This window comes from Malurus melanocephalus, unplaced genomic scaffold (genome assembly GCF_030028575.1).
Source record: "Malurus melanocephalus ecotype Western Australia unplaced genomic scaffold, MMel_1.1 scaffold_86, whole genome shotgun sequence".
Classification (NCBI taxonomy): Eukaryota; Metazoa; Chordata; class Aves; order Passeriformes; family Maluridae; genus Malurus; species Malurus melanocephalus.
Genome location: NW_026623318.1, coordinates 1,937,621 through 1,961,877, shown reverse-complemented (window position 1 = coordinate 1,961,877; position 24,257 = coordinate 1,937,621). Strand labels below are relative to the sequence as shown.

General features: G+C 57.8%; 1 protein-coding gene across 3 annotated transcripts in view; it reads left to right on the top strand.

The window, feature by feature from the left end:
- Positions 1 to 20,771, top strand: part of HIP1 (huntingtin interacting protein 1) — a 41,531-nt gene extending 20,760 nt beyond the window's left edge. The window contains exons 2-31 of one of the 3 annotated variants that reach the window (XM_057367933.1): positions 7,417 to 7,480; positions 8,054 to 8,196; positions 8,668 to 8,724; positions 9,162 to 9,242; positions 9,937 to 10,013; positions 10,269 to 10,330; positions 11,568 to 11,708; positions 12,080 to 12,137; positions 12,943 to 13,018; positions 13,456 to 13,587; positions 14,175 to 14,272; positions 14,429 to 14,501; positions 14,859 to 15,042; positions 15,135 to 15,223; positions 15,313 to 15,429; positions 15,514 to 15,615; positions 16,308 to 16,502; positions 16,624 to 16,771; positions 16,865 to 16,951; positions 17,058 to 17,165; positions 17,565 to 17,701; positions 17,808 to 17,918; positions 18,036 to 18,094; positions 18,205 to 18,298; positions 18,673 to 18,773; positions 18,885 to 18,990; positions 19,124 to 19,247; positions 19,731 to 19,792; positions 20,312 to 20,423; positions 20,704 to 20,771. In XM_057367933.1, the coding sequence (XP_057223916.1) occupies positions 7,417 to 7,480; positions 8,054 to 8,196; positions 8,668 to 8,724; positions 9,162 to 9,242; positions 9,937 to 10,013; positions 10,269 to 10,330; positions 11,568 to 11,708; positions 12,080 to 12,137; positions 12,943 to 13,018; positions 13,456 to 13,587; positions 14,175 to 14,272; positions 14,429 to 14,501; positions 14,859 to 15,042; positions 15,135 to 15,223; positions 15,313 to 15,429; positions 15,514 to 15,615; positions 16,308 to 16,502; positions 16,624 to 16,771; positions 16,865 to 16,951; positions 17,058 to 17,165; positions 17,565 to 17,701; positions 17,808 to 17,918; positions 18,036 to 18,094; positions 18,205 to 18,298; positions 18,673 to 18,773; positions 18,885 to 18,990; positions 19,124 to 19,247; positions 19,731 to 19,792; positions 20,312 to 20,423; positions 20,704 to 20,714 (3,009 nt within the window). In that variant the 3' untranslated portion in view covers positions 20,715 to 20,771. Of the gene's footprint in view, positions 1 to 8; positions 77 to 7,416; positions 7,481 to 8,053; positions 8,197 to 8,667; positions 8,725 to 9,161; positions 9,243 to 9,936; positions 10,014 to 10,268; positions 10,331 to 11,567; positions 11,709 to 12,079; positions 12,138 to 12,942; positions 13,019 to 13,455; positions 13,588 to 14,174; positions 14,273 to 14,428; positions 14,502 to 14,858; positions 15,043 to 15,134; positions 15,224 to 15,312; positions 15,430 to 15,513; positions 15,616 to 16,307; positions 16,503 to 16,609; positions 16,772 to 16,864; positions 17,166 to 17,564; positions 17,702 to 17,807; positions 17,919 to 18,035; positions 18,095 to 18,204; positions 18,299 to 18,672; positions 18,774 to 18,884; positions 18,991 to 19,123; positions 19,248 to 19,730; positions 19,793 to 20,311; positions 20,424 to 20,703 lie in introns of those variants that run through there. The other 2 variants (XM_057367932.1, XM_057367931.1) reach the window with 2 other exon arrangements.
- The last annotated feature ends 3,486 nt before the right edge of the window (positions 20,772 to 24,257 follow it).

Sequence of the window (24,257 nt, the reverse complement as noted above, 5' to 3'; positions counted from 1 at the left end):
GCCGCCGCCGCGCCGCGCTGATCCCGCAGCCGGCGCCCCGAGCCCCGCCGCCCCCGCCATGGAGCTGGGCAAGGTGGTAAGTGCGCGGCCACGGCCACCCCCCCGCGGACCCTCGCTCCCCTCTCGGGCTCGTTCGTGGAATCAGGGCTCGCATCCAGGAAAGTCCTTCCCGGGGAAGTTCGTTCCCCCCGATACCGGCGGTTCCCGGAGGAATATCGCGGGGAGCGGGGATGGTTCGTGTGGCGGCGRAACCCAACAGCGGGTGCGGGGGGCTCGTCTTCGCGGTGATGCGGAGCTCCCCGCGCGGCTGCGGCCGGGGCGGGTTSGTGCCCACACACCCGTGTGAGTCGCCTTCCCCCATTACTCGGCTCGGCCGGGTTCAGGCCGTGCCACGAGCACCGGTGTCCCCGCCGAGCATTCGGTGTCSCCGTGCATCCGTGTCCCCACGAGMGCTCGTGACCCCGCGCATCCATGTTGCCGTGTCCCCACGAGCACCTGTGTCCTCACATATCTGTGTCCCCATGCACCTGTGTCCCTGTGCCCAGTGCTTATGGCACAGCCCCTCCGGCCCGTGGGACTGCCCCTCATCCAGGTATAAGGAATGAAAACAAGTCTGTGGCGAGAAGTGGATTTTTAGGGTCTGTTCCTACAGGGAGCATGGTCGCTCCTGCCGGGAAGAGGGATTTGGCTTTTCCCGGTGCTCCAGCAGGTCCTTCAGGTGCAACATTGGACCCCACATGTTCGTTCGAGGCTGCTCTTGGCACTATTGCAGGATCCAGACTTGGGGGATAACAGGGGAGGGWTGCCCCATTCTGCTCCCGGGAGTTGCTGCTCACCCAGAAGCATTGCAAGGAACAATTTCCACCAAAACTAYGTCCCAGCTTAATTTGGGAATATCCAGCTAGGGCAGTAAGCACCCCTGTGTTCCTGCCAGGGTGACACTTCCCAAGAAATGTGGGTCCTGGATGGCAGCTGATCATGGAGGTGCATATCTGGATATGAGCTCCTTGTGTCTGCTTCCCAAGTCCTCAATCCTCACTCCTTTATCTCTTCCTGTTCTAAAAAATGCACAAATATTTGCATCTGCTGGGAAGCAGAAGCCTCTGGTCAGCATATTTGGGAATGTTTCAGGAAGATTTGAAGGTGGTGGAAGACCTTCCTGGACCACTGACTGTGGCAAACACAGCCATGCTCCCTCCCCAGACAGAAATCACCACTGCTGGAAGAGATTATCCTTGCATAAAATCCCCATTTAAAATTAAAAGCATGGATATTGGGGCAGCTCACGGGAAAGGCTCCAGCCACAACCAAGCCAGCTGGGCACGTGGGGCAGGATTGATGGAGTGCCCTGAGCAGTAATTAAGTGAGAAGAGTAACGAACGGATGTGCATGTTTTTCATGGAGGTATAGGGATGCTGAGAATCCCCCTTGGTTTCTGCCTCTCCTCAGATCCASTCCCCTGTGATGGGCTCTGGTTATGCTGTGGGGTTGGAAGTGCTGGGCAGCAACAACCTGGGCTCTGAATTTTACACTGTCTGCTTCCCCAGTGGTCCCTGTGAGGTCTGGCTTCCTAGCCTTGCTTTATCCCCAAAATTGCTTTTCACCATCCATTTTTTTCCCCCAAGGTTTATGTGTGTATTGGAAAAGTCCACATTCCTTAAACTGGATTTAAAAATTCCATGTCCAAGTAATTAAACTGCTTAAGTTGTTTATGGCACTGGATAGATCCAGTGGCCCAGCACTCCAGGTGCTAGTTCCCTGTGGTGGGCAGTGATATCTTCACCACGGTGATCTCTCGTCTCCGGTGTTGGTGGACCCAAACCCTCCCTGGGATCATTCAAGCTCTCTCCCCTTCTGGCATCAAGTGTCTCACTGGAGTGGTTGCCTTCCTTTTTTTCCTTTGCCTTAAAGTTGGAGGAGCAATTCATAAGTTTTGTCCTATCCCATCTCTCCCGATGGTGTGGAACTCAGAATTTTCACAGGGAGCTCTGGAAGAGCCAGCAGTGGGTCAAGTTCTTGCACACGCAGCTCATGGGCGCATCCCTCTGTGGATTCCAGTCTCTGCTGCCCTCGGGAGGAGCTGGAGCTGGTGGAGTGGGCTGTCCAAGTACACTCCAAATGGGCATCCTACAACTTTATTTTCATTTTCCTACCGGGAAACCAGCACTACAGCTCTCAAGGCAAAGGCATGCTAGGAGTCGGGCAGCAGCTTCCAGCCTCATGTGTCTCCTCATGGCTGGAGACCTCTCAACCTCACACCATCCCTCCATTTCCTGGCTCAGGTGTTTCTTTGCCTGGAAACTCCACCTGTGCTGAGGAGCTCCATAACACTCCTCCATCAGGCATTGCCAAGTGCTGGAGGGACCAGTGGTGTCATCAATCTGAAGTCATTGTCCTCCTAGCCTCAGCAGAGCAGATCCTGTGCCAGGGCAAGTCTCTGCCAAGAAGAGCATCATGGTCATGGTCATGCCATCGGATTCCAGTGTGGCTTACAGAGCTTGTTGCCCTCTTCCCAGTGACTCGGTTTCAGGATATTCCATGTGCAGGCTCTGGGACAAGGTGACCCCAAACACCTACACTGGTGTCACCTGGAATTCAGGGCTGTCTCTGGACACCTTGGTCCTCCTCCTACTGGCATCTGGATTGGTGGCATCAGCATCTCCTTCTGGAGAGGGACATCTGGAGCCACTGCCACTTGGAGCGATCCYGGTGGATGCAATTCTATCACTGGAATCATTGTTGATTGGGGGAAAATGGTTGTYTTTATGGCCCAAGCAGTGGGAAATCTGAGACTTGTATCATTTTGGGAATTATTCTCATCTGGAGGGAACAGGAGGTGAGAAGAGCAGCAGCACCTTTAGGGAGATTCTCACACAGCCTGGACAAGGAGCTTCATCCCCAGAGCAGCTCCAGCATATAGCCAGCCAGGAGAGGAGCACTTGCTTTCCAAACTCATGGATTCAGCAGCAGATGTAGCCAAATAGCCTGGATTAAGTGGTGGGAAGGTATTTTCCATGTCCCCTGACTCCCTGCTCACGGGAAGCCTATGGGACTGAGTGGGAAGACTGGGAGCATCCTCCTGTCCAATATGTAGAAATATATCCCTGGGTTTTACATCCTGTGTGGCTGGCCAGCCCTGCTGGCATTGCTTCCTGCAGGCTGCCTTCCTGCCTCCCTTTCCCTTTCCCTGGCAGGCACAAAGCCAGGCTTGTTCCCTGCTCCTGCTGCTGCTGGCAGGCCACAGGTGCCCAGTGTGCTGGGACCGCYGCCACCCCAACTGTCCCCAGGAGCTCTCACCAGTCCTCAGGAGAGCATTGACCACCCTGGCTGTTGTCCAGCTGGTTTTGCTCCAGGATTTTGCTGGAGAAAACCATTCCCTGAGTCCCATCAAGGCTGGGATTTGCCATTAGCYGCTGCTGGTGGGTGATGTCTGAAGAGAGATGTGGCCTTGGAAGAGCTTCTGCATCCCATGTCCTGCACACCTCCAGGGCCCATGCCAAGCTTTGCTGGGATTTGCATTTTAATTAAACCCATGGATTTTTCTTCCAGTCTTCTTGTAGTCAAGTCTCCCTGTTCACTCCCTTACCCAAAGCTCCTGAGTCTGCAGGGCTTGCAAGCGGTTTTCCAGAGGTATGCTCCATCCCGGCTCTCCATTTATAGAAAGGAATTAAGGCGAAATGAGGGAGCATTACTAAGAGGATTTGCACTGCGACTTACTCAGTTTCTCCAAATAATTTGCAGTAGCTCTGGATTCTTTAATCAACACTCATTTCCTTTTGGAAATGAAAGAAGCGGGAAGGCGTTGTGCCGCTCCTGAGCCAAGCTTGGCTCTTTGCCTCCAAATGGGAAATTTTGGATTCAGARTGTGAGAGCATAATCTGGGGAGAACCGGTGGGGGGTGACAGTGTATGTGACAGGGAAGTGTGTATCAGGGCTCAGAAAGCCTCTGTCACCCTGACTCTCTCCCTCCATGCAGTTTTGGGCTCCTCTGTCCCTGTTGGGAGCCTGCTGACACACACCTGGAGAGGTGACATGAGTCCTAGTCCATGGGTCACCCCAGTGTGGAGCTGTTGRTGGCTCCATCCTGTTGTGGGATCTCCTTGTGAGAAGAGCTGGGCTGCATCAGGGACTGGGGATTCCCATGGGGGTTAGTCCAGCTCATCCAAGGGCTGACAGCACTCACTGCCAGTGGGATTCTGTGCTGAATTCCCATGGGACATGGCTATGGTGGCTTGCCCCATCAAGCCATGGGCAATGGACCTTCCACAAATTTCTGAGAATCTTCTTGGTGTTGCAGAGGAAGGAAAAGACAGTTAGGCAGGTCCCACAGATAGTCCCAGACTACTGCTCTCCCAAATGGATTGTGCTTTTCCATGCACATGCCAGTGGGGTTTCCTCACCCTGCCCAAGTGGTTCTTGTAAAGCTAACAGTGCTTGCAGAATTCCCAATCCTTGTAGCATTCCCAGCCCGTATGTCCTCACCAGCCCTTGCAGCRCCCATGGAGCCACTCTCCAGCCTGGCAGAGCCCCATGCCTATCCCTGCTCCAGGTCCTTCCCCTCTGAGCTCAGTCCCACATCCTGGCTCTGTGGCTCTGCCAGGGTGTCCGGATGGCATTATCACCATCACACTTCTCCTTGTGTAATGGGCCTCTCTGGACTCTCCTCCCACTTCCCGCCTGGCCTGTTGCACRTGAGGAAACCCCAGAGTTTCCTGTCCCAGCAGCAGGGTGGGGTGTGGGGCTGCCCCATGTCCCTTGTCCTGTTCACAAAACTGGAACTGGGCCAGCGGTGCTGCCCAGATATGTCCTGGTAGGTCAGAAGTCGCCCTCATAGGTTGGAAGCTCATAACTAAATTAAAATTCAACTGCAGGTGTGGGATGGTGGTGGGAAGCACYATCTCTGAGTCAGGATGAAAGACCCTCTGTGGGGAAGGGGTCTGGGCTTGCTGTCCAGGCAGCCCCAAATTTCTCTCTGTCCTGACCCAATTTTGCAGCCAAATCACCCTCCTTGACCCCACTTGTTCCCTGGAAGTGACAGTTTCAACCTTGGTCTCCTGCTGCTGCTCTGTGCTCCCCTGRTTTGCTGATGTGGACCCTGCCAGAGACACTGGTATGGCAGTTTGGGCATCTCCCAAATTGGCTCCAGGGATGGAMCCCCTGTCCTGCACTCTGAGGGATGCAGTGAGCTGTCCACAAGGACAAGAAAGTGGGATCTAGCTTTTCCTCAGAAAAGCTTCCTGCCTTCCAGACAGGTACTGTGTGTGCTTCGACTGGAGTTGAGGGACTTGGGTACGAAGGCTCTGGGAAGTCCCTGCCTGGAACCAGGGGCTGCCAGCCCTCCCTCCCACTGTGTCTCCTCATTCTGGGAGATTGCTGGGGCTTCCTTGGTTGGAAAAGAGTGTCCTTGCTTGGCCAGGAAAAGCTGGCAGGAAAGAGGAGTAAACTGGGAGCCCCATTTCCAGCTGTCCCAGGGATGCAGCACTGCTTCCCTCTGGAGACCACCCCTGTTCCAGTCATTTGGGGTTGACAGCACCGGACACATGCTGGTTTCGGAAAAGTGATGCCTGCATCCTGCCTCTGGCTGTGAGCTTCCACTCCCCAGCTCTGATTTTGCACTTGGCTTGTGGTCCAGGAGTCCATTCCGAGGTGGAATGTGCATTTAAATGCTGATCCTGGCACTCCTCACTGTSCTGGCTGTTTCTGGCTGTCCTGACTGTGCCTGTGGGGCTGCAGACTGGTTTTTCAGATGAGGACAAGCTACCCCTGGAGCTGGATCTATGGCATGTGTCAAAAATGGCTRTTGGGATGTGGGCATCCTGCTCCAAACCTTTGAGACATGGGCATCCGTCTGCAGAGTGGCAGAGGCACCTTCCCTAGGGATTTGTTGACATTTTTTTAAAGCTGAATTTAATTTTGTGGTTTTCCTGACAAGGGGCTGTGGCTGCTGAGATGGGCAGAGCTGCAGAGGTGACTCCCAACCTTCTCACACTCTGGGAACCTGTTGTCTCCATCTAGCCCCTCAAGAAGGGATGGATGGATCTCTCCACTGCTGGTGTTCCTTTCAGCTCTTGTTAAAAAACCAAGCTGAGGTCTGGGTTCTGCTCTGGGTGCCTGGAGTGGGTGTCTTGCAACTGGCAATCCAGGTCCCCAGACACCTCAAAATGAGCCTCTTGCATCTTGCTGATGACCTCCCGTGTCACCTCCATTGTCCTTAGTGGTCACCTCCATGGTGACCACCCAGAGCCGATAGGGATGGGGCTGCAAACACCACAGAGCAGTGACGTCGCTGCAGCAGAGCTAGTTCATACTGGGGCATTGGGACACAATTTTAGCTAAGGGAGTGCTTGGCTCTGGGCTGGAGGTGCTGGGCTGAGGGTCCAGCTATGGGTGGRGTCTCTTCTGTCTCAGCCCATCATTGTTCCTGCTCGGGCTGGGGGGGATTTGGGCTCTACCCCACCACATTTGGAGCTTCTGTGGGCCCTTCCAGCCCCACTCAGCACAGAGTCATCAGGGTCCRTAGGAATGAAGCCATGTGGGCCACTTCAGAGAGGGCCAGGAAGCAGGGTCGCAGCAATGATTGCAGTGAGGAAGGTGTTGGAATTAATCCCACATCTTTAATTGGTTTATATCAGTAATGGGCTACTTCTGGCAGTGCTGAGCCAGACGGTTCCTTCCCTTGGCAGCACGATGTTCACAGAACAGGTGCCAGGGAAGCACTCGGTGATGTGGGAGTTTGGGGAAAGGGTGACCCCGAGCCAGCATCATTGTGTCCCCGTGTAGGAGCAGAAATGGGCTAGGATTAAAAGTCCTGCCTGGAAAATGCTTCCAATGGCTGTCACTGCCTTCCATAGGATAAATGGTGGCTGCCTCTGCCCAGGCTCCTCCGTGTGGACTCCCCAAGGTCCTCAACACCTGCGTGGCAAGTCCAGCCTGTTTCTAATCCATGGAGCAGCCAGGACCTTGCCAGGCAGTGCTGGCAGTGGTCTTGCCATCCCACTGCCCAATTCTCAGTGCCCCTCAAATTGTCCTCCCCGTTCAGTCCCCCCAAAAGTGGGATAGGAGCTGCCAGCTGCTGCCCAGAGTCCAAGGGCAGGGGAGGGATTTGCCTTCCCTCTGCCTGTCCCACCACTCCGAGGGCAGCAGTGGGTTCTTTGTGAGCACTGCTTTAATTGCACCATTATTATCCTGAGTAAATGAGTCCTGGCAGCAGCTGAACTTGGTGAATGCCAACTGCATCTTAGAAAGGCATCCGGGAAAGGTCAGCATCCAGCTGGCAAGAGCAGGGACTGGGGACCTGGATGGGACCCAGCCATGGCAGGTGCCGGCAGAGCCAGAGGGTCTCAGTGAATGAGGRGGGACTGGGAGGGAGCCTCAACCCTTCCCATCTCACCCCCCTACATCGCTTCTCTCTTGCAGACCGTCAGCATCAATAAGGCCATTAATGCGCAGGAAGTGGCTGTCAAAGAGAAACACGCCAGGAATATCCTTCCCAAAGCGGGCCATGGGACAAGGAGTGTTGGAGCGGGGCTGGGGCTGCCTGGAAAAGGGGCGATCTCGAGAGAGTGTGTGAGGAGAGGTGCCCAGGGTGCTGGCTGGATGGGACCTTGGAGGGTTTATTAACAACATTGGATGTTTTTCCAGCATGACACAGGGTCCCTACTCCTGCTGGCACAGCCTCTGAATGTTGGTGGGTGTCCAGGCTGGTGCTCCCAACTCTGCTATCCCATGAAAGGGTGRGAGAGGAACCTGCTGGGGTGCCTGCAGCAGGTTGGGATGCTGCCACTAAAAGTGGATCCCCAKCATCCTAGGCAGACATCTGGGAATGCTCAGCAGAGGCACAGCCCCAGTGTTGCATGGTGCTCCCAGAATGGGACTGGGGAGAGAGAGGGACACCACCTCCCTCTGTCCACCCTGGGGACAGTGCATGCCTGGGCTGGGCTACATTAGCTTCTCATGGTGGCCTGGGCCCCCAGGACTCTGCGGGTGCAGCCAGCTTTGGGTGGCTGTTCACCATCACCAAAGGGCAGAGGAGTGTTTCCTTGACCACCGGCACCGTGCATCCTGGGCACGCACCATGAGAAGGGAGCACAGACCTTCTGGTCAGTGGTGAACCGGCTGCCGYTGTCTGGCAACGCCGTGCTCTGCTGGAAGTTCTGCCATGTCTTCCACAAGCTCCTYCGGGATGGACATTCCAATGTGAGTGCCCAGAGCTCAGCTTAGGGCTAATTCCTTTCCCCTGCAGGGCTGCAYTGGATGATGGGAGATGCTGAGGGTCAGTGTCCTCCTGGTGGGGTCAGTCCTGGGGTGGGGACTGCAGCTGGAGCCCTCCTAGAGGGGCAGTTCCCCTCTAGGAGTAGAGGTYGGTGTCCTCCTGGGGGTCCATCCTCAGTGGCAGAGCCCTTCTGGTGCTGCTCTGCCCACAAACTGGTGTGCCTCAAACCCTGGTGCTGATGGCAGTGCCAGTACCAGAGGAAACTGCTCAGCACCAGGCAACAGCAGCGGTGCAGGAGCCATCAGCAAGGATCCTCCTTGGGGAAACTGAGGCACCCAGGGCTGGCGGTGGTACTAAAGGGTCAGGAATGCATCAAGACCTCCAATTCCTGGTTTCAAATACGGAACACTATGTCCCCGTGCTCTGCCTACTGATWGTCATCATCTTTTCTCCAGGTCCTGAAAGACTCTGTGCGATACAAGAACGAGCTGAGTGACATGAGCAGGATGTGGGTAAGTGATCAACCCTGCCAGCCATAGAGGGGGACATCATGGGGGTCCCTCRGCCAGGCTGGAGGGGGTGTAGGCTTGGGAGGTTCCTTCTTTCCCTCTCCCAGGAAGCAAGAGCACAGCCATGGCTGATTTGTCATCACCTCCCTGGGCTGGGTTTCAGTTGCATTTGGTGTCCCCTTCCACCAAAATGAAATGCCTCCTTCCTGTTTTATGGTAAAACGTAGTAAAAACTCACCTCTGACAGTTAAATGAAGCATTGAAACCTGCAGAGAAGGTGATGAGAAGGTCCTGACCAAATCTGTTCAGTACAGTTAGCCTGCGTCCGGGTGCCAGTGGGAAGGGTTTGGCTGTGGTTTTGGGGAGATAAGGGAGTGATCTTGTGCAAAAAAAGCTTTTCCACAGCCTGCCCTGGATCTCAACAGTGTTTTGGTCCCCAGGGCCACTTGAGTGAGGGCTATGGGCAGCTGTGCAGCATCTACCTCAAACTGCTGAGAACCAAGATGGAATTTCACACCAAGGTAAGCTCACCTGTCCCTGTCCCTAAGGCTTCAGCAAGGGGTGGGCGTTGGGGTGACAGCAATAGACCCACATGACCATCCTGTTGCCTCCATGAAATGTTCCTGGAGCTGCCGGTGGCCATCAAAATTGGGTCCAAAATGGCCCAAGGACCAATGCTTTGAGGGTGTCAGGATTCCTGGTGGCCCAATGCTCCTTGGGCTGGGCTGGGAGTTGGTGGGTTACAAGCAGTAGGAGACACACACCCCTTCCCCCTCCCCCTGGCCAGATATCGTAGATGGGCAAAGGGGGAAGAATTCTGCTGGAAAGAGGTGTTTTCTGTGCCCATCACCCTGTTTTGGAAATGTGATGTGACCTTCCCCGAAATGCCAGGACAGATACCCTCTGGGGCAGATACCACTCCATCCCCTCCAGCTCTCTGCTAGCAGCCCCATCTCCTCCCTGCTTGGCAGGTTTCTCAGGTTGGGGAGATTTGGCTTTTCTTGCTGGGAAGAGCACAGACATCATGGATTAGGGATGCTGTGGTCACCCAGTATTCAGAGACCCTGTGTTGTGTCCCTTTTCCCCCACATCATTCCCCTGGCTTATTCAAGAGCTGACTTTRAGTCTGCAGGATCACAGCCCTGATGCTCCCAGAGCTGTGGCTGGAGCAGGAGGTCCTCAGGAACCCTTTCCCAATGCCTGCTTCYCTCACAGAATCCCCGATTCCCTGGAAATCTGCAGATGTCCGACCGACAGCTTGATGAGGCTGGGGAGAATGACGTCAATAACTTGTGAGTGTGGGGAGTGGAAGGTCAGGGAGGGGGTAGGTGCAGGAGGAGAGTCACGATCTGCCCAACCCCATGAGCAGCACGACTTTTCTCTGCCCCCTGCCCTGCTGCAGGTCCTAGAAGCGGGCAGAGCCCAAGGCAAGGCTGGTGCCTCCGCACTAGAGCACCCTCATCATTTTGGGGTGGCACCTGGCAGAGGTTGAGGCTCATGGGTGGCCATGGGGATGGTCCCCAGCCATCCTCAACCCTGTTTCCTAGTTTTCAGCTGACGGTGGAGATGTTTGACTACCTGGAGTGTGAGCTGAACCTCTTCCAGACAGGTAAAGCCCCACATTATTCTGAGAGAGGGTGGACTGGGAGATCTGCAGGAATCCAGCCCCTTTATGGGGGCTGATCTGAGTTCAGGAGGCTCTGACAGGGGATGTTAACTGAGGGCACCACAGCTCAGCTCTTCAATGGGCACTTCACCTGAATTACAGTTCAGCAAGACAAAGTGGAAGGGGCTGCGCCTGGGTCAGGGCAGCCCCTGGTATCAATCCAGGCTGGAGGGTGAAGGGAAGGAGAGCAGCCCTGCTGGGAAGGACTTGGGGCTGCTGGAAGATGAGAAGCTTAACGTGCCCCAGCCATGTGTGCCCCAAAACCTGCCGTGCCCTGGGCTGATCCCCCAGTGTGGGCAGCAGGTGATGGGGGAATTCTGCCCTCTGCCCTGMTCAGATGAGACCCCACCTGCAGAGCTGCCTCCAGCCCTGGGGCCCAGCACAGGAAGGACGTGGAGCTGCTGGAGCAAGTCCAGAGGAGGCCACAGAGATGCTCTGAGGGCTGGAGCTCCTCTGCTCTGGAGCCAGGCTGGGAGAGCCGTGGGTGTTCACCTGGAGAAGGTTCCAGGAAGCCTTTAGAGCCCTTTCCTAAACCCAAAGGGGCTCCAAGGGGACTGGAGAGGGACTTTGGACAAGAGCCTGGAGTGAAAGTACAAGGGGGAATGGCTTCCTATTGCCAGAGGGCAGGGTTAGGTGGGATATTGGGAAGAAATTTTTGGCTGTGAGGGTAGGGAGGCCCTGATACAGATTGCCCAGAGAAGCTGTGGTTGCCCCATCCCTGGAAGAGTTCAAGGCCAGGTTGGATGGAGCTTAGAGCACCCTRGTCTAGTGGAAGGTGTTGGAATGAGATGGTCTCCAGTTGCTCCCAGCTGGTTTTGGAACAACTTCCCTCTGGCTCAGCCAACACACTCGAGTGCCTGTGGGACAACAGTGACAGGCAGAGCACAGGCAGGGGCTGCATGTCAACTCTGCCCAGGGAAATGGCTGGGGCTCAGGACCAGCTGGAGGCTCATGCTGCCRGGCTGGAGTGTTCCCAGGCTTGGGTGGGATTTTCCCCTTTGCTGAGYTCGCAAACGGCTGCGGGGCAGCAGGCTGTGTCCCCAAGGGCCAGTGGGTATCTTGCTCCAGGTGAAGGAAGGGCTCTTGCTCYGGATGACATTTGTGGATTTGGCAGAGACAGTGTGGCACTCTCTGGTGCTGCCAGTGCTGTCAGATTTGATCCTGCACTCCTTCCCTGCAGTGTTTAGCTCCCTGGACATGTCGCGCTCGGTGTCGGTGACAGCAGCAGGGCAGTGCCGCCTGGCCCCACTCATCCAGGTCATCCTGGACTGCAGCCACCTCTACGACTACACCGTCAAGCTACTTTTCAAGCTCCACTCCTGTGAGTGTCCGCAGCACCACTACCTTGGGCAAGGGGGTCATGGAGGGAGGTACTGGGGCTACCACCCTGCTCAGCCTGGGTTGTTCACCACCACCTCTTCCCCAGCCTCTTGGGGAGTGAAGGGCAAGGAGGTGCAAAACCCATATCCTTCAGGAWCTGGAATTGTGGTGGCAGTCACCAGGCCACACTATTCCCTGCTCTGAGGGGTGTGGAGTGTAGTCTCCCACAGCAGGACACTGCCTGGAGCATTTGGACCCCCAGAGGAGGGTGGCCATCTTTGGGAAAGAGTCATCTCCGTGTGGCTGTGCTGATGGGTTATTCCCTGATYCATGAAGACACCCAGTGACATTTCTACTTGCTGTGTCTTCCAGGTCTGCCAGCAGATACGCTGCAGGGCCACCGGGATCGCTTCCTGGAACAGTTCCGAAAGTAAGTGCCCAGACCCAGAGCATTGGTGCTCTGGGAGTGCTCCCAAGGCACTGARATTAAAAATGAGTGAGCAGGGATGTGCTGTGGCCTCTGTTACAAGATTAYTTAGGGTAACCAAAACTGGCCACTGAGAGCAGGGAGGGGATGTCATGGTGCCAGGGGAGGATGTCATGGTGCTTAGGRACAGCATCAAGGTCACAAACTGCAAAGAGCAGATAGCAGGGTTGGCTGTGCTCTGACCACTCAGGAACTAACCTTGGGACGGGTCAACAGCGCCAAGATCTCAGCTGGGATGTTCAGGTGCCTGGGAGAGATGGGAGCTAGGAGAGGTGTGACTGGACCCTGTCCCTCYTCCCCAAAACTGGAAATCCTGGAGGGAGGTACCTTGTTTCTGGGGAAGATGGTCCTGTMGGAGCTGAAGGTGAGGGTGGAGATGTTGGCTTCAGACAGGAAGGCACCCTGTTCCTGAAAACTTCGGGTAGSCAGGAAGTGRTTTAGKTTGRAAGGGACCTTTAAAGGTCATCCAGTACAACCCCCTGCCATGGGCAAGGACACCTTCCACTAGACCAGGTTACTCAAGTTCAGGTCCTTCTCCCTGCCCATGAGACCTTGGGKTTTTGGGATAAACCCTCCAGCAATGGGAGGCTGGCAGCAGGGACTCCCAGGACCTGCCCTGAGGTTGGTGGCAGCACAAAACACTTTCCCTCCAGAGCAGTATGGTGTCCAGGTGACCCCTCCTGGAGCCTGGCAAGGGGTTGTCCAGGTTGGACAAGAGCCATCCCTAACCATTCTGTGCCCCTTGCAGGCTCAAGGACCTTTTCTACCGCTCCAGCAACCTGCAGTACTTCAAGCGGCTGATTCAGATCCCACAGCTGCCAGAGGTGAGACCCTACAGTCCCCAATGTTCCCCATCCCTATGCCCAGGGGCAGCACTGGGGCCACTGACACTGGCAGATGGCCCAAAAAAGCCTCTGTTTGCCTTGCCCACCTGCCTAGGTCGGTTGGCAACATGGGGCTCCTGGGGCCTGAGGATCATTCTTGTATCCCTCACTGGGTAGCATCCACTGGGATGGAGCTGCCCTCTGACTGGAAGCTGGGATCCTCTCTCTCACTGATCATAGCCCTTGCYGAGATCCATTCCTGCGGGTCCTGGTTGTATCCCTGTGGGTCCTGGCTCCATCCTTGTGGGTCCTGGCTCCATTCTCATGGGTCAAGGCATGGTCAGCTCAACTCCAGGGCAGAATTTCAACCAACTGTGCCTTCAGCCCAGCAGCAGTACCAGTCCTTGCCCCTCAGCCCTGTTCCCCTCCATCCCCAGAACCCTCCCAATTTCCTACGTGCCTCTGCGCTATCGGAGCACATTAGCCCCGTGGTGGTGATCCCTGCTGAAGCATCCTCACCTGACAATGAGCCCATCACAGATCTGGTGGAGATGGATACCGCCTCACAGGTGAGGAGTGTGTGGGCCCYCTGGCTCTGAGCCCAGGGTTATTTCTCCAAATCCACGCTGTGGTGAGGGCTGAGACAGTGGGGATGGCCTCGAGAACTGGGGAGTGTCACTGCAGAGAGACAGTTCGGTGCTGGGTACCCTGTCTGGGTGCTGGATGTCCCATCTCGGTGCTGCTAGGGCTGAGCCAGCCTGAATTAATCTCCCAGTGCTGCTCAGTGGTGTGGTGCCCTCCAGTGATGGGCAAGGAGAGGTTTGGCTTTGAGCATTGCCATGGAGACCTTTAGGTCTTCACTCTTCCACCCTCTTGTCCACCAAGGGTTGTCCCAGGCACTGAGTGGAGAGGGGAAGGAACATGCCAAGACATGGTTTTGGGGATCTTCTCCCTTCAGGAATTAGGTGGGGATGGACCACAGATGCTCCATGTTCATCAAGTTTATCCCATTCAGTGTCCTGGAAGCAGTGGGGGGAACCAGCCTTGGTGTCCAGGCAGCTCATAGGCTGGCTTGGCAGTGACACAGGGGACATGGAGGGACAAGGCTCTCGAGTGGTGGTGGGGTCACTCCAAGTTTGTCCTGCTCTTCCTCCAGAGCCTGTTTGATAACAAGTTTGATGACATCTTCGGCAGCTCCTTCAGCTGTGACCCTTTCAACTTCAACAGCCAAAACGGGATGAAAAAGGATGACAAGTGAGCAATCCTGGTGATGCCACAGAATGGCCAAGATTGTACTGGGATCTTCCTGCCTGGAACAGCACCACAGCTGTGGTGACACRGGGGACACTTCCCCTCCCAGGCTGTATCCCCATGACACTGAGGRTGTACCCTGTGTCTGTTCCTTCCCAGGGACCGGCTAATCGAGCAGCTTTACGGGGAAATCGCAGCCCTGAAGGAGGAGCTGGAGAATTTCAAGGCTGAGGTGGGTGACAACCAGCTGGGCAGGATGAGACCCACTCAGTATGTGGGGTAGGCTGGTGGCTGGGTCTCTGGGTGGGCAAGACAGTGACCCCATCTCTGTCCTGCCCCATCCCCAATGGCTTTCCCCATACAGGGGGTCCTCAGTTGTGCTAGGGAGCTGCATCCCTGTCACGGGCTGGGCTCAGCCCCACTGCCCAGCATCCTTGTACTTTGCCCAGATGCCTTCGGGGGTCTGTGTGGGAGAGTACCCATGGCAGGGCTGCTAGATGGGTCGGGTAGGCAATGGACAGTACTGGTGGGCATTGGATGGTGCTGGTGGTCACCAAACAGTCCCGGCAGCCCACGCTTGTCCCTGCAGAGCACGCGGGGTGCGGTGCAGCTGCGTGGCCGGGCCAGCGAGCTGGAGGCAGAGCTGGCCGAGCAGCAGCACCTGAAGCAGCAGGCACAGGATGAGAGTGAGTTCCTGCGCACAGAGCTGGAGGAGCTGAAGAAGCAACGGGAAGACACGGAGAAGGCTCAGCGGAGCCTGACRGAGATTGAGAGTGAGCAGGGAGCGCCAGCACCGGCGTGGGGTGGGAGTGAGCCCTGTGGGGCGTCCCAGGTGCTCAGCTCTGTGTCCCTGTGTGCATGGCAGGACGGGCGCAGGCCAATGAGCAGCGCTACAGCAAACTGAAGGAGAAATACAGTGAGCTGGTGCAGAACCATGCCGACCTGCTGCGCAAGGTGGGCTCCCCAAACCGCCCCCAGCATCCCCTCTCCCACTGTGCCCCTTGACACCAGGGGCTGCACATCTCATTCTCTGCCATTGCCAGAATGCAGAGGTGACCAAGCAGGTGACAGTGGCCAGGCAGGCCCAGGGGGATGTGGAGCRAGAGAAGAAGGAGCTGGAGGACTCCTTCCAGCGGGTGAGCGAGCAGGCTCAGAGGAAGGTAAGTAGGGATGGGGGAAACACGCCAGAGATGAGCAGGGGCTCTCCATGGGTGCCAGTGAAGCATCCTCTCCCATTGCCACAGTCTCAGGAGCAGGCAGAGGTGCTGGAGACACTGAAGCGGGAGCTGGCAGCCAGCCGACAGGAACTGCAGGTGCTCCASGACACACTGGAGTCCAGCACGCAGGTAAGAGCACGTGAGGGGCCCCCAGCACCCCTCTGGGCTAGGCAGTGAGTCCTTACCCATTCGAGAGGTGGTACCCATCACTGGCCTCAAAACCAGCTCCCTATCCTCTCCTTTCCCAAATCTGGGTGGGTTTCATGTAGCACAGGTGCATTTCTCACTCCTGGTAGTATGTGGAACAATGGGCTCCAGCAGCAGGGATCATGCAGTAAAACCTCTAGAAGAGCAGTCAGGCAGCAGCTCTGCCTGCTGTAAGCCCAGGTAACAGTGCGCCGTCACAYTGCAAGATGTGCCAGAGGGTATCCCTGCAGAGCAGTGGAGGACAGCAGGGRTGCCTGGGCTCATTGTGAAAGGCAGAAGCTGGCAGGAAAGCGCACCCATCTGTGGGGTGGGCAGACACTGCAGCAGGATAGAGATGGGACAGAGGCATCCCTGCATCCACTCCTCCATCAGGATGGTGACAGTCGTGGTGCAAGTAAATTTTCACTGATAAAAGTTCCCCAGCTCCCCAGGAGCCTCGGTTGTCCACGGGTGAGGTCATCAGTATTGCTCAGTGTGGGGAGCTGTGCCTGCACAGGCCATGGTACACTCAGTAAGGAYGGTCGGGGTGGCCCAAGCCTGGACCAAGAATGAGTCCCTAAACTGGAGGGTTCACCCTCAGCACACCCTGACTACCATTTCATGCCCGGCCCCAGGCAGGAGCAGAGCAGAACACTCGGATTGCCAGCCTGGAGCAGGAAAGGGACAGGCTGAGCCAGGCAGCAGAGCAGCACAGGGAGGAGATGGCAACTCTGCAAGCTGAGCTGCAGCAGGTGCGGGACATGCTCAGCCACAAGCAAGAGAGCAGCAGGACAGAGCTGGAGATGCTGCAGACTCAGCTGAGAGACAAGGTACCTACCTTGAGGGTCCCTCCATCCCCATTCTGGCCAGACTGGAGGGGTTTGGTGAGGCTGGGTGCAGGGAATGCCCAGTTGCTCAGCAGGGGCCCTGAACACAGCTCTGGCCCAGCAGGAGAGTGCAGAGCAGGCGCTGCGGCAGCAACTGGCCAAGGAGAAGCTGTCCCTGCTGCAGGACACCGCACGTGAGGGCRAGCGCATGGTGCAGGACGCCCTGGCTCGCATGGAGGATCCTGCTCATGTCAGCTGTACTGGCTCYGCAGGTGAGGCTCCTGCTTCTCCCAAACCTGGCGTTATCCCAGCCTGCCTGCTTCCTGTTCGGCCCCTGCTGAACCCTGCCTGCTCTCTGCCTGCAGATTGCCTCCTGTCCCAGACGCTGGCGGCCTCTGAGTGTGCAGAGCGGCTGCAGGATGCACACAGCAAGTACCTTTCGGATTGTGCAGGTGAGAGGTGGCAGCTCTGAGCAGGGGACACAGGGGCAGCCCTGGCACACGGGGCGGGTGGGCAGCATGGCAGGAACTGAGGYCTGTGCTTGCTGTCCTGCTGCAGCTGTGGGTTCCCTGCTGCCCTGCCTGGCYCTCTTCACCCACCTGGTCAGTGACACCATCCTGCAGGGCAGCGCGACTTCACATGTGGCCCCTGTGGAGCCTGCTGACCGTGAGTGCTGCCCTCGGGCAGGGGCTGGGTGGGCAGGAATCAGAATGGCCAGAGGATCAGGGTGAGCATGGGTTGGAGTGGGTAGGGTTAGGGTGAGCAAGGGCTGGGATGGACAGGGAACTCAATGGATAGGGGCAAAGGTGGACAGATGTCAGAGTGAGCAGGGGCTGGGGTGGGCAGGCACCAAGGCAGGCCAGGACAAGGAGAATGCTGGGGTGGGCAGGGGTCATGGCAGGGTGCTGGGATAAGGTGGGCAGGATGCTGGGGCATGTAGGGTGCTGAAGSGGGCAGAAACCAGGGCAGGCAAAGGCCAGCACAGGCAGAATGCTGGAGTGGGCAGAAATCAGATATCCCTGTCCCCACTTGTGGCCCGCTCAGCCCCCTGTGCTGCTCATGCAGGTCTGCTGGAGCTGTGCAAGCAGTGTGGCAGTGAGGCTGTGAGCTACCTCAGTGCCCTGCAAGACCCAGCAATGGTGGCAAATGCTGACTGCAGCCTGGTGACAGCCTGCCTGGGCCAGATCAGCACCATCGGCGAGGTGGGTGCCCCAGGAGGCCTGGTGCGATGGTATCAGGCCACGGCAGGCACCACCAGAGGGACCGTACTGCTCCTGGACGCTGCCTTTCATCCCATCCTATCCCCAGGAGCTGCGTCCCAGAGGGCTGGACATAAAGCAGGAGGAGCTGGGTGACCTGGTGGACAAGGAGATGGCAGCAACAGCCGCAGCCATCGAAACAGCATCTGCCCGTATTGAGGTGAGGGTCTCCATGAGCAGAGAGGGACCCATAAGGCACCGTTCTGGGCCTGTTGGGACCACTGGGGAGGCCAGAGACATGCATGAGGCTCAGCACMGCCTCTCTCTCCTCAACCAGGAGATGCTGAGCAAGGCACGAGCTGGTGACACAGGCGTCAAACTGGAAGTGAACGAGAGGTGAGTGGTGGTCAGGGCACTGTATAGAGTCAGGCAGACAGGATGGGGACAAGTGCTGCAGGTCAGGGCAGCTGCTCCCCAGGGGGTGCTCAATGGCTTTTGTCTCGCAGGATCCTGGGCTCCTGCACGGGCCTCATGCAAGCCATCCATGTCCTGGTCCTGGCGTCCAAGGACCTCCAGAGAGAGATTGTGGAAAGCGGACGGGTGAGCTGAGGACGGGTGCGGGCAAGGGTGCAGGCAGGGAGGTAGGAAGTGCTGAGGGCAGGGATGAAGACAGGGGTGCTTGTCCAGCTGGGGATCATCAGCTGGTTATGCTGCTCCAACCCTTGGCCCACTGGGACTTCCCCACCAGCTGCCAGGCTTTYCTCTCCAGCTGCAGGGTCTCACCCTGGCTATGGTTCCTAGGGTGTTAACGGTGATCCCTGATCTCCCTTCCCACACAGGGGATCCCACAACCCCCAAGTTCAGTGTCTTCCCAGTTCCCACATACATCCTAAATGACACCCTGACCTCCTCCTTTCCCCCAAGAGTGGGGGCTGGAGGTGCCCTGTAACCAACTATKCCTTTACCAATATCAGGGTGCAGCATCTCCCAAGGAGTTCTATGCCAAGAATTCACGCTGGACCGAGGGTCTCATCTCTGCCTCCAAGGCAGTGGGCTGGGGTGCCACTGTCATGGTGTAAGTGCTATTGTCACTAGAGCAGGCAGAGGATGGCAGAGTCCTGTCATTCCCACAGAGAGGGGACACAGGGTGGCGGGATGATGCTCCAGCCCCTCTGCTCTCTCACAGTGATGCTGCTGACCTGGTAGTGCAAGGCAAGGGGACATTCGAGGAGCTGATGGTATGCTCCCGGGAGATCGCGGCCAGCACTGCGCAGTTGGTGGCAGCCTCCAAGGTAGGAGCAAGGCTGCTTCCCTGCCTGTGGTTCGGGGTGAGGCTGGGGCACCACACAGTCACCTCAAATCGTGGGTTTGGTCTTCTGCTTGCCTGGCACGGTGTAAAGTGACCCCACCTGGCTGTCCTGACAGGTGAAGGCAGACAAAGACAGCGCCAACCTCTGCAAGCTCCAGCAAGCCTCCCGGGGTGTCAACCAGGCCACAGCCAGCGTGGTAGCCTCCACCAAGGCTGGGAAGTCTCAGGTGGAGGAGAAAGGTAAATGTTGGGCAGCAGGGATCTTAGAATCATGGAATCACTTAGGTTGGAGAAGCCCTCTAAGACAATTGGGTCTAACTGTTGCTGCACCTCTAACCATGTCCCCAAGTGCCCCATCTACATGGCTTTAAAATCCCTCCCAGGATGGTGACTCCACCAGGCCCTGGGCAGCCTCTGCCAGTGCTGAACAACCCTTTCCATGAAGAAATCGTCCCTTTTGTCATACCCAAACCTCCTCTAGCACAACTTGAGGCCATGTCATCTGGTTCTAATGCTTGGAGCACAGGCTTGCCCCAGAACCCCTGCTGTTGGCGCTCAACACACTCAGTTGGCTAGACCGCTGTGGTCTCTGTCCATGGCTGCCCTTCACTCCCTGCCTGCATATCCTGTGGTGCCAGACCCTGCCAGCAGCATGGGAGCTGCTGCCGAGTCTGAGTAGGGGAGCAGAGCTCAATGGGGGTCTGGCGGTGTCTTTCTCCACAGACAGCATGGACTTCTCCAGCATGACACTCACCCAGATCAAGCGTCAGGAGATGGACTCGCAGGTAGGGGATTCCCACATATTTTGGGAAACACACCTGGTCATGCCTTTCTTGGGCTGCCCGGGGTGGGGCATCAAATTCAGTGTCACCATACGCAGCTGCCCCTAGGTAGCACTAGCATGGGGGAAGCCCAAAGTGCTGAAGCAACAGATGGATTTGCCCAGGAGTCACACACACTTGGTCCTCAATTCCTCCCTGACACTGTTCCCATCAAGGCACAGCAGCTGGAAAACCTAACCCATGTCCACCCCKTTCCCCCATCTGCTACCCACAGCTCCCACTTCTACCTGGCATGGGGCAGCCCCAGGGAATACCCCTTCCKGGGATGCCTACACAGATCATTGTATCTTCATCTACCTACACAAGCCGTGCCCACCTGAGCTCCATCCCCTCTCCAGGCCCATTGGAACACTCAGTGGTCTTTGGGCTCGATACTGGGGGCATAACGGGTGGGAATGGGGGATGCGTGGCCCAGCCCTGTGCCAGGGTGCTGGCTGGGCATGTCCTGGACCWTGTCCCCAGGTGCGGGTGCTGGAGCTGGAGAACCAATTGCAAAAGGAGCGGCAGAAGCTGGGGGAGCTGCGCAAGAAGCACTACGAGCTGGCTGGAGTGGCGGAGGGCTGGGAAGAAGATGGTGAGTGGTGCCAGCCCTGCTCCAGCTGGGAAGCTGCTCTGGGAAAAGGTGGGGCAGGATGGACAAGCCCTGCYGGCTATCCATGGCAGTAACCACGTTTTCCTGCAGCTGGCACAAGCCTGGGGATAATTGACACACATGAGTAAATCCACTACTTGTGGGATGTGCATCACCCCAGGCAGGGGCTCAGGTGCTGCTAGAGCAGCCCTATGGTCCCAGAGGGATGGGGCAGAGGGAACCGGTGGGCACTGCACCCCCTGACCTTGTCTTCCACCTCCAGCTGCAGATTAGCACCAGCGGTAGGAGCAGCCCACAGGGGACACCCCTGGGACCCCACTCAGTGCTGTCTTCTGGGAAGATCCCCAAGGAAGTGGTGCAGAAGTCCCCCCGAAGCACACATCCCTTGTGTCCCCCCAGGAGCCGCCTCCAGCACCAGAGCCCTGAGAGCCGCCCGCCAAAACCTCAGGGCCAGGGCGAGGGCTTACGCAACCGCACGTATATTTATTAGAGCTGCTGGGGGGGAGGGGGGGCACGTATCCACGGGGGTCTTTAACCCTTTAGTTTTGTTTTTGCACAGATTCTGGGAACTCTTGGAGCCAGCTCTGGCTGAGCGAGAGCATTCGGGCTTCTTTTGCCTCTCACTGCTTTTCCAGCCTTAATCCAGCCCCTGGTTTGACGCAAATGTCCCCCCGCCCTGGGAATGAGCCTACAGAAGGCCCCAGGGGTGCCACTGGGTGGGGGATAGCTTTTAGGGTGCTGCTGGGCTTGGTGCTAAGTGTGCTCCCCCTTGACAGGAGCACCGAGTGCCTTTGGCTACTGCAGGGTGGGAGGTGGCGTTCCCATGGGACACTCTGGCCAGTGACACAGGGTGCCAGAACAGCCAGGAAAGGGACGGCAGCAGGAGGGATGCTGCCATGAGCTCCTGCCCCTCATCCCAGGTCTTCAAAATGCCTCTCAAGCCCCCCCGAGCTGGGCTGCCTTGCCCTGACAGATCACTGTGTTCATCCCAGCAATAAACCCTCCACAAGGTGCTGGGTGTAGGTTTGGGCCACCACAGTGCCACCACACAAGCCACCAGCTCCTGGGGACGGGGGTTGACTCTAGGGCAGCAGCACAGAGGGTTTTGGGGGCAGCCAGCATGCCCCAAAAACAGAAAACCCCAAAGCCAGAGCAAGCAGCTCCCTGTCCCCAATTACTTTGGTGCCAGCCTGGTATCATTGCCACCCTCTTGGGTGCGGGGGGATCAGGGCCAGCGTGGCTGTGGGTGGGGGTGGCCATGCGGCTGGCATCAGCCAGGGAACCTTTGTGCCTTGAGCAGGGGGCTCAGAGGGCAGGAAGGCATCAGCCACCTCCAGGYCCCCCAGCTCATCTCGCTGCAGTGGAGACAGTGACGTCAGACCATGCAGTGATGTCCCCATTCCCCATGGTCCTGCCAGTGCCCCTGCTGGGGCAGAGTGTCATTCCCCTTGGGGTGCTGAGGACAGGATTTGGCCTTTCTCCGTGTAGGAAGGGGCTGGGCTGTCACTGCATGCGTTCCAAGCAACGCCCAACCATCAGCCCCCAGCTGGCACCCGGAGCAGTGGGACCTGCCACCACCGTGGCCTCAGAGCTGCCACCACTCCATGCAGCCATGCAGAGTGCAGGGACCCGCTGTTCTCGAGTCCCCCRCCAGTCCTGCTGCCAGACCACCTGCTCTGTGCACCAGCCTGCAAGGGGGACCTGGACCTCCCCCTGTAGGGTCCTGCTGCCTCCCCATCTCCAACCTGCGCTGGCTCCCCTCGGATGCAATACCAACCATCCCGTTCCTGCAGGACACGGGGAGCCCCAAAAACCCTCCCCACTTATTTTGGGGGGAGTCTTGCCTGCACCCCCAACTACCTCAGGCCTTGGGGCCAGGGAGCAGCACGGGGGTCACACTGGCAGKGGGTGCTTGGGGACTGCAGCACCACTCTTGGCCAAATCCATTTGTCCCTTTTGTATCTCGGCCGGGCGTGGGCAGAGGGTCCCTGTGGTGTCCTCGGTGCTGGCAGCTGGTGATGGGGACGGTGAGGGTAACCCCCATTGCAGGGTGGGTTGATTTTGGGTTTTCATTGTATGATAATAACGACTGCGTCATGTGTTTTGGATTTTTCAATAAAGCCTTCAGCCCAGTCCTGCAGCTTGGTGGGGGGGGGGACACACAGGGGACCTGTGTCACAAGGAAGTCCTGATCTTTGCCCTCATGGGTGTGCTCAATACCTGCCCAAAATCACTTAGTGTCGAGGTGACCCAGGTGTTGTCCTGGTGATGAYCTCCAGCCTGTCCCACACCTGTGTGTCCTCATGGCCACCCTGCATGTCACTTCTGGGAGGRCATGTTTACTGGGAGGGCACCAGGACCTGGACCGTCACCAGCCCCAAGCAGGAGGGCTGGCCTTGGCCTCCCCACCTTGGCGGTCTCTTCCCAGAGTGGGTGATGCTGCAGTGGGGAGGCCGTGCAGACCATCCTGTTGCCGTAGGGTCACCACTATCGTGGCAAGGGGATCCTGCTTCTGGGTGGCCCATGAAGTTCACCAACAGGGATCTTAGGGGAATGACCCTCCTAATCATGGTTAACCCATCCTGGGCAGCGCCTAGTGTCCTCCAGCCCTGCCAGAGCCACCCAGATTCCCTGGCTTGCAGAAAGCCCTGTGATAGCCACTGTCCCTGCCAAGGTCCCTGTTACTTTGCCTGTTATTGTCCCTCTCTGCCATGGTCCCTTCTCTGCAGGACACAGCTGACTGCCAGTAGGCGGGGATAACCCTAGGGATAGCTGTGTCCCCTGGGAGCCCCAAGGGCACAGCCAGCCAGAATGAATTTCCCMCAGTCCCCAGCCCAGCCCTCAGAGCAGGATTGGTGGCAATGACACCCTTCGGTTGCAACAAGGGGACATCTGGGCACGRTGGTGACTGGAGACAGGCAGGACTGTGCCCACGGGTTCCTGCACATGGGACACGTAGTCAGGTATGGGGTCGGGATTGGGGACGTATGAGGACACACAAGGACTGGGACGGGAGCGGGGGTGAACAGAGGCTGAACTGGCAGGGAATGGCTGCAGGGGACGGGATGTGGAGAGGGACAGGGATGGGCAGAAGGGGAGACACAGAGGGTGTCATTGCGTGCTGAGAGGGTGTAGGAGACAGGATGGGAACACAGGGACCCGGAGAGGGGRAACATGGGGATTGGGGTAGTAAACAGGACCGTGGATTAGAATAGGGATGAGGAAATTGGAATCTGGGTGGAGGGGACGGGCTGTGGACGGGAGTGGGGCAGCACCGAGGGTCCGGGTGGGGACGGGCACATGGCCTGGGGCAAGGAAGATGGCTGACGACGGGGAGAAGCCCTGGCCTGGGGGCGAAAACAGAGGACGGGGGGTCACGGGGGCGGGATGGGGACACGGGGGACAGGGCAGGGGTGTGGCTAGGCGCTGCGCAGAGCATGCCGGGAGCCCGCAGAGACAGAGCCGATCCCGCTCATCCGAACAGGCCCGCCCATCCCAGGGAGCCTGGCCCATCTTGTGCCTCTGGAAGCCCCGCTCACTCCGGCAGCTCCGCCCCATTTACTCCGACAGGGCCGGTCCCGCTCCCGCGGGSTCCCCACCCCCTCACGAAGCTCCGCCTACCCCCGAGCCCCGCCTCCTCAGTGTRTGGCGGCAGGATTGGTAGCGCTGAGCCGGGAAGCTCCGCCTACTCCGCGCGCCCATCCCCTAAGCCCCGCCCCGCAGCGCGTGCCGAAAGGGCCAGCCCCGCTCGGCCCAAGCTCCGCCTGCCCGTGCTGTCCCCGCCCCCTCGCTAAGCCCCGCCCGCCCCGCCCCGCA